This window comes from Salvia splendens, chromosome 19 (genome assembly GCF_004379255.2).
Source record: "Salvia splendens isolate huo1 chromosome 19, SspV2, whole genome shotgun sequence".
Lineage (NCBI taxonomy): Eukaryota > Viridiplantae > Streptophyta > Magnoliopsida > Lamiales > Lamiaceae > Salvia > Salvia splendens.
The window spans coordinates 2965289-2974524 of NC_056050.1; the positions used below are offsets into that span (position 1 = coordinate 2965289).

The window sequence follows — 9236 nt, forward strand, 5'->3', positions numbered from 1 at the left end:
CATTAATGATGAACTTTAATGCGATTTGAGTATTCTACATCATTAGTATATACCAAGCTAATGAATCTTGATTTCTCAATTAAATATTCCCTTCATGGGAGTGGATTTTAATGTAACATTAAAAAGTGAAATAAATAAAATATTATTAAAATATTATTGGGTGAAAATGAAAATATAGGAGGAAGAGAGAAAAGGTGGTGAACCATGTCTCTAAATGAAGTGAATTGATTGTTGTGGAGGTACCAAAATAATAATAAAAAGGACTATTATTTGAATAAGAAGAAAGTATATTGTAAAATTAAGATTATATTTGAACTTCCATAGCAAAGTCCTTTCTTCCTAAAATATTACTCTCTCCGTCTCACAATAGGAGTCTTATTGGGCATGAGTTTTAAAAAATATAAAGAAAAGTGAATTGAATAAGTTAGTGGAATGTGTCACATTTTTATATATTAGTTTTATAATAAAATGTGAGTGAAATAAGTTGGTGGAATATGATGGTTGCTTATCATTTATGGTAAAAATGAAATAAAACTCTTATTATGGGACATACATAAATAAGAAAATAGAATTCTTATTGTGGGACATACAAGAAAGTGGAAAGAAGTCTGCATAATTGTATGTCCACACCTCCAATAAACTATTGTGACACTATCACCAATTGACATTCCATAATTAGTTAATTGCGACAAAAAGGAAAAAAGATCATTGCACTCCAACACAAATACATCCACCTCTTTTAGAGCTATTACTCACATACTCTTAGTCACACCAACACTAAATAACTAGAGCTTCCAATTTATTGCTAAGAAATATTTTTACCATATTACAACTAAGTTATACTCCCTCCATATACGGAACCCACCATCCACAGAAAATAGTCTTTTATTTCTTTACCATATTACAACTAAGTTATACTCCATCCATGTACGGAAGCCTCCATCCACGGAAAATAGTCTTATATTTCATTTTGCTATTTTGGATGCCAATGGAAAATAAATATATTTTAAAAATAGAAACAAAACTTTCTCTCATACTTTATCCATTTTTCTCCTCTCTCATACCTTACCCACTTCTATCTCTCTTACTACCTTACTAATTTATCATTAAAATTTAAAACTCATATCATCCACAAATGAGACTATTTTTCGTGGACAGAAAAATATATAAAGCTAAATCCATGGACTTCATTCACTACTAATTTAAAGATTTGAAAACATCAGGAACAATAGTAAATCCGTCATCTCATCTTAGTTAGATCAATATAATAATATTATAATAATATTAGTATTGCGACATGTTATAGTATTATCCCCCAAAAAACGCGTAAAATCATTCTTAGTGATATATGTTAAATACCACAAAATTCCACACGTCAAGTGTAGGTGTTTACAATTTCACTTCTTACATATTCTTAAATCACCATTGACGTGTGCCTATTTCATCTTCACACACTCACAAACACACTCACTGTGTCTCTCTTCACATAAACACACACAAATACACACACTGGCTGTTGTCCTCCACATTTTTATGAAGTTGAGAAAGTCTAACAAGCATAAGCCTAACTATAAAAGCACCACCATCCTTCTATTCTATCAAAACAAATACAGAGATCTTAAACACACACATACAACGCAGAGAACAACGTTGAAAGGTAGCAAACAATGGGTTCCAACAACAACGAGAGCGCCAGCAGCAGCAACTATGCACCACCAAAGGGAACAAAGGCAAGTGTTATTCCAAAACAGAGGGAGCATGTTTCAACAATGATGGGCAAGACGATCGCTCTAGCTTTTGGAAAATCTATTGCTAAAGTTGCAGGGGGTGACAACAACAAAGCAAAAGTCGGTACTAGTAATAATTAGCATATGAAGTTATATCATCGTATCTTCATGCGTTGTTAAGCATAAGAGTCTGTTTCAACTAGTTTGGGTATGTTTTTTCACATTGTTTAAGTGATTTTACACAGCATAATAGCAGATTACTCATGGTATGGACAGCTCCTGTTTGTCATGTCTATGTTAGAAATGTAAACAATCCCAGAATTTGTTCTATTGTTTATTCTTATACCTGAGCCATTTTTCTATAGTACTAGTAGACACATGATATATTTCCTTGCGATAGATTTAGACATTTAATACACACGTATGTTCACTCATGAAGGTGCTAATATAATTCTCTGACATACTGGATGGCAAGCTAAGAACAGCATGCAAACTACGGTTAAAAGGATACGCAGAAATTCAAAACATTAGGGGGGAGGGGGCAAGGAAAAATCTTATAGAACATGAAAAAGCTATTGAGACAAAAGGTGGCTATAACTCTTTGGAAGTACAAATATCATGACAAGAATGGAACAGGGGGATAGTGATAGAAATCAAAGAACAATTCATTTTTCTACACTTTGTGAACTATGAGTGATAGAGTTTGCTTATACATACATGTCAGGCAGCAAAGAATTTGATGATCAGTTTAGTCACTTCCGTGCTCTTCTGCATCACTGATATCACTGTAGAGTATAGGTTCTTCACCATCTTCCACAGTGTCAACTTCCATGGAAGAATCGGCATCACTTTCATCCTCATCACTTTCATCCTCATCTTCATATATAACAGTTGTAATTACATCATTCTTCTCCTCCACTTCGTCATAAACAGACTGCACCAAGAAGTCCGTATTCACCGCATTGTTCAAATGTTATAAAGAAAGTATAAAATGCTCAGCAGCATCCACTCACCTCTGCATAAAGCAAGTCCAAACAACTTGATAGTTGAAGAGCAGGGTTGAAAGTTGAGACTCTTGATTCTATTATCTGCATAAACATGTGAAAATTATTCAGTGGAAATATAATCACCTAATCCATATAAATGTACCATAAGTATATAATAATCCCATTTATCTCCCTATCTAAACATGAGAAATCCTCTTACCTGATATAAAGAGTTTAGAGCAGCCAAGGAAGACACTTGGGACATTATGCTGCTGGAATGCTGAAGAAGTAAACTTCTGAGCCATGGAAGAGCACAGGCCAAAACGGCACCCCTGTTCACATGTAAAAAACAAGAGTTTAACAACACATGAGACTGTAGTTTGTCATCTAAGAATTCAAAAATTATCAAGGTTCATACTTCAAAAAGATGAAGTAATTTCACGGAGGAACAACAATTTACTGAAGTAATCTTCAGAGGACAATCACAACTAGGTAAGTACACCTATCTCTCTTACCTTAACTGGATTATTGGCACAAGAGACTTTAAGAACTTGAGGACATCGGAAGGATTCAACATCGATAATGAGTTTGCAATGACCTGCAAACAAGTCATTATTCTATATCAAGCAAAGCTGAAGCTCCAACCGTCTGCTTTCAAGCAGAATGTGAGAATAGAACAACCAATAAAGCGAATGGAGTGAAATACTAACCTTCTCATCCTGTCTGTATAAGCAATCTATGAGAAGGGCTCGGTCATCAGCATGCAGTGCTTGCTTAACTAATATATTAACCGAGTCTGCACTAGGTGGCTTTACCACAAGAGAAGAGTCTGCATTTTCAGGGTTTGGGACATCATCCTTTCCTTCCAATTTGAGGCTTGCAAGTTTTTCACCCATGGTTGGTTCATTCAAGTCATCGACAGCATCAAATCCATCTTTATCTCCAATACCTTAAATCCACAAGGAAATGAAATGATGCTTCAAAGTTCCATAAAAGTATAGTCATGTCTATATTTAAATATAACTGCATTCATTTCTATTAGTATCCTCAATTGACGATAAAGAGAAACTTCTAATAGCAACCATCCTGAACTAACTTACAAATGAAAAATAGTTCAACCTGTCGAAAGTTCAGTACTGACCACTCAGTAAGAAGGGAAAATCATAATGGAGCAGCTCAGTTTTCCAAGAAAACATCAGACATCTCAATATTCAGCAATAAGAACCACTCTACACCAAAATCAATTTCGTGTGGCGACCATATTACTGTGATTCATTCATTGACTTAAGTCTATAAAGTGCTTAGGTGAAAAATACAACACAAGCTACTGATAAAACGCCTCAATACGTGTAAAGGGAGTTCAATTTAACCTTGTTATTCCAGACAAATTCGGATAGGGGATATGAAGCATATCACTGGCAGATGTGTTATACGGTGAAAATCAGAAAATCGAGTTTTTTCCCTGGACAATATTTGATGATAAATGGTAAAGGGCGAGGAACATATCCGCACTCCACTCTCCACCAAAATTAATATATCAAACAAAAATTTGGAGGATAATCAGAACTACTAGACGGAAAAGACAATCTCCCAAGCATATCACCATAAGCAAAATTTGCTAACATTACAAGCTTGATTCCAAACCTCAGCTCAAAGTCGGTAATTTGGCATTATTAAAACAATCAGATTCATATTAAAACTTACTCTTCTGCAACAAAACCTCACTGCCGACTCCGGTCTCTCGGTTTTTCCTTTTCGATGATTTTTCCTTCTTTCCCATGGCTTCTGCATTCAATCAGAGAAAGGAATCGAGTTAGGAGAAGGCAGCGAAATACTCCCCTTAGAACTGAAAGAGCCATGGAAAAATGGTCGGACCAGACCAACAAATTAAGAAAGGCAAAAGATAAATTTCTTCAACCTTGCAGGATTGAAGAAAAAAAGCAAGCTCGGAGACGGCGGCGAGGCGGCGGAGAATTGGCACTGAGCGGTGGCGTCGGTAAACCCTCTTAACCCTAGAATTTTTGTATCCATAGAAACCCGGGAATTAATGGATCATTTTTTCACGCCAATTAGGCCATCTAGAACGCTATCTCTTATTCGTCTCATTCTTTAACTATTTATTAGCCCCACTGTACTTTTCACTCCATCTCTTAACTAAGAGACAGAACCTGCAACCCTCCATCTCTTATCCGTCTCTTGACCATCTCTTAACTTACTATTAATTCAATTTTATTTTTTATTTTTATTTTCCAACAAATTCAATTAATAAAAAACACACTTCATTTGATAAAATAAAAATATAACTTAAAATCCTTTAAAAAATACATAATTAAATTCGTGGCAAAATAAATAAAAAAACATAAGTTAAAATAAAATTTTATAGAAATTAAAAAAACTACTCCGCAGGCGAATCATCTCCCGGAGGCGGTGGCGGTGCACTCAAGCTACGTGGAGGCGGAATACCAATTTGTCTTGCCATATACTCAATTCCGGCAAGATGGGCTTGGTATTGTGGAGGCGTCATGCGGGAAGTGTCAGCATCGTGGCGGTCAAGTACATGGACAATAGGGTGTTCGAGCCCGAGACCGAGCCCGAGCCCGCCTGGCTTGATTCGTCTCGCCCCCTCCTCCATCTAGCCGCCTTCGCCGCCTTGATCCCTTGAAGCCGACGGCGCCCACGGGAGGACCCCCCGTCATCGTCTGTCGTGCCCTCAACCTCCTACGAGGCAGCCTCTTGTGCGGCGCTGCCCAAACCGCCCCCACTAAACGAGTATTGGCCATCCGCCGTGTGTTTGGTGCGCTTCAAGGTCGAGCCCGAGCAGGATCGCACACCGCCGGCCCACCTTTCCTTGTCTTTGACGGCCTCCCAGACATCGACATGTCTGAATTCTTTGCCGGTGTCGTCGAAGTAGACTAGCAAAGCCGATCTCAGAATGTCGGCTCCCGTGGCTCCGCTTTGCTAATGAGCCGCTTCGTTCTTGTAGATGACGCATAATTTTTTGACCTCCATGTCGACTCGGTCAAAGTGAGCGCGGAGCATCTTCAATGTGCGGCGGCGGGACCCTCTTGGCTTTATCTCGTTGTAGGCCTCGGTGACCTTTTCCCAGAAGCACTTTCGGGATTGTTGATTCCCGACGATGGGATCGTACGAGACGCTGATCCAGGCGTTATACACCGCCATCGTGTCCTTGCGGCTGTACGGATGCCGACCTACATCCTCATCCTCCTCGGTCGCTTCCGCCTCTTTCTCCACAGCGTTGAATGCCCTGGAGCTTCCACCGCCTCGTCCTCCTTCCGGATGGGGTTCATCCGGATAATCCTCCCGAATTTGAGATAATCCCTGCGAATACCTCGGGGCGGAGGGACGAGCGTATGCATCCACATCAAAATGGGGTGGTTGGTACCCCCGGCGTCGACGAGCCATGGGTGCCCGGCGTAGAAGAACCGGAACCGGAACCACCCAACACGTTGTACATGCCCCCCAGTCGCCAAACGCGTTGATGTCGAACCCGCTGGAGCCGTCACCGCCAGAGTTTCCGTCGCCAGACATTTTGTGATGAGAGGTTAGATGAAAATTGGAGAGGAAATGAAGATGATTTGGAGGATTTGATGTGTATTTGTATGTGAAATGAGGATGAAATAGGAGTATTTATAGAGTAAAAAATAAAAAAAATAAAAATAGATTGCAAAACGGTCGAAAAACGGTAATATTACCGTTTTCGGTTTATTATTATTAATTTTTTTAAATTAAATTCGATTTAAAAAAAATAATTTATTGCGTCAGCGTGACGAAGCCCACTCGCGGGCCGGCGAGTGGGCGTCACGCATGGCGCCGGAGCGCACCACGTCGCGCAAGCTCGTGGCGAGACAGTCCGCGAGGTATCTCGGTGGGACGGACGTCCCGGCGAGACCGGGACGAGACGGAGCACTGCAACGCGTCTCGCCGTAGTCTCGTCTCGGCGAGACGAGATACGAGCCACCCGCAAGACGCGTTGCGGGTGGCCTTAGGCGTGTACAATTTTTTTTGGCATCATAGTAACCACAAATTTAAGATGAACAATTTTTTTTTTCTTTCCCATTTTATTGCATCTATTTAAAAACTTATCTTTAATATTTTAAAATATTGTAATTTTATTAATTTATATGTTAGGTGCACATTTGTCTACAAATAAATAATTTTTATTAGCAAACAAATAATGATGGATTTCTTATTAAACTAGTCTTTACAAATTTTAATTTAAATAATAATATAAAAATAATTAGCTATACGAAGTATTAAAAATTTATTATCTATTTTTAATAAAATGTAGTAACAAGTACTCTCTCCGTTACATAGTAGTGGAGACGTTTTAATTTACGTATAATAATTAACGGTAAGTTATTTATTATTTACCCTAATTTTAATCTAACACCACCAGATTTGGCTTAGATTCAACAAAACCACACCATCTCCACTAAGTAATAGTAGTATAAAGAAATTTGATCCTCTAGTTAGTTCACGAGTTGCCTGTGATTTCAAACCAGAGATATGGTATTTTCCACGCATCTTTCCTCGATGAGTATAATGGTAAATAATAGAAGTCATAAATGAAGTATAATATCCAAACACATAAATTGAAAAATCATATGGTCAACCCAGGCTAGCATTTATTTTAAGCAATATCCAAGTAGCAAAAGAATACATTCAGTAAAACTAAAGAATTAAAAGCAACCTTTACAAATATGAATAAATAATTTACCGTTAATTACTATACTTAAATTTTAATAAAAAAATTCAATTTTATAAAATCTAAAATTGAAAATCTAAAATTAATATATTATTCGGTTCCGTGTAGAACCGGAACCGGAATTTTTAAAAATATTAGAACCGGCACCGGAACCGGCTCTCCGGTTCCTCAATTACCCGGTCGGTTCCGGTTCTGATCCCGGGTACCCGAGACCCGGAGAACCGGTTAAGCAGGCATACACACAGTCATTGCAAGCATGCGACGTGCTTTAATTACTAGGTAGTATTTTTTTAATTCGAAAATTGAATTTGTTCATATCTAAATACCTTCATTTCCTAATTTATTTTTTCACAGCCTCACATAACACATTCTCCTTATTTATTTATCAAACATTTTTTTAATTTTATTTTAATAGTATCTTCTATTTTTTTAATTTTATTTTAATAGTATCTTCTATTTAGGAACAAAGCTAATAACCAATCATTGTCATCTTTAACTTCTAGTGACTTCATATCTAAGTGGTTGAATAATACCATCGAATTTAAGCTCCTGCACTACTTAAATTCAATTTTTTTAAATCATTTGGACTTATGATTATGAAGCTCATTGAATTCAAGCTCATAACTACTTAAAAATTTGAATTTAAGTTAATAGTTATAAATAAAAAATTTAACACTTATGAAGCTCATGCACTACTTAAATTCAATTATAAAAATTTAGTATTTTTATTTATAAATTAATTTAATTAATAGTATTAGTTAAAAATAAAAATTGAGAAATATAAAAAAATAAATTAGACTGAAAAGTCAGTCCAGCTGCATATTAGAAGATTCCGACAGAGACATTGTGAAATACTACTGATGTAATAGACTAATAGTATTAGATTGCATGAACACTAAATTGAAGGGCACGTGTCATTCTACCTGCAATTAGATAACTTCCATTCTAAGTTTTTTCCCTATTTTGAAATTTCCCTTTAAATTAGTCAAGTACATCATCACTCCGAAAATAACACAACTAACAAACTCGATGGCAGCTGAGGGCAGTGATGGAGTACGTACTAAACAAGCCCATCAGCCTAAAGCCCAAGAAAGAGTATCAGTCCGGCATGACTAAAGAGTTCAGTTCGGCACAACCAAAGAGTTCGGCCCCAGCCTACAGCTCGGTAAAAGCCAACCAATCAAACTCTGCTCTCAGGTCGGCATCAAGCTCTACTCTCAGATCGGCAAAAGCTGCTCGGCAATAATTCAGCAGTTCGGTCTCAGTATTCGACCGAACTGGGAGATAGCGGACTCATGCATGACCTCCACGACATCCACGACATAATTACTGATGATGTAAGCCACTGCCTAGTTAGTGGCCACGCAGGATCTCATGACCTCCACGACATCCACGACATAATTACTGATGATGTAAGCCACTGCCTAGTTAGTGGCCATGCAGGATCTCATGACCTCCATGACCTCCACGACTTAGGGTGGTGATGCAAGCCACAATCTCAGTTCAATATATAAATAGAACTTAGATCTGACAGAAGAGGACGCTCACTCTTTCGTTCTCTAGAGACAGAATAGATTATATAGCAAGTGTGTATTGTAAGCTGTAATCCCAGATCAAGCAATACAACTCTGCCCTCTTTTCTTCCCGTGGACGTAGATTTACTTCAGTAAATCGAACCACGTAAATTCATTGTGTCGTGATCTTTATTCTCTACCAGCATTTACAAACATCAGAAATTCGCGGCTTCATCACTGGCGCCGTCTGTGGGAAACAGAGAACCAAATCTGTGATAAAGCG

General features: G+C 37.8%; 1 protein-coding gene across 2 annotated transcripts; it reads right to left on the minus strand.

Moving 5' to 3' along the window:
- Window positions 1-1263: 1263 nt before the first annotated feature.
- LOC121780373 (WD repeat-containing protein 43-like) lies at window positions 1264-4777 on the minus strand. Of its 2 annotated transcripts, XM_042177964.1 has the most exons (8): window positions 4632-4777; window positions 4418-4498; window positions 3424-3662; window positions 3229-3311; window positions 2934-3045; window positions 2741-2815; window positions 2445-2661; window positions 1264-1705 (listed from the first exon to the last, which is right to left on the minus strand). In XM_042177964.1, exons 2-7 carry the CDS (start codon window positions 4491-4493, stop codon window positions 2476-2478), a joined length of 771 nt encoding a protein of 256 aa, XP_042033898.1. In that variant the 5' UTR covers window positions 4494-4498; window positions 4632-4777; the 3' UTR covers window positions 1264-1705; window positions 2445-2475. The 2 variants fall into 2 exon arrangements, with proteins under 2 accessions (XP_042033898.1, XP_042033897.1); XM_042177963.1 differs by lacking the exon at window positions 1264-1705 and having other exon boundaries at window positions 2282-2661.
- Window positions 4778-9236: the final 4459 nt, after the last annotated feature.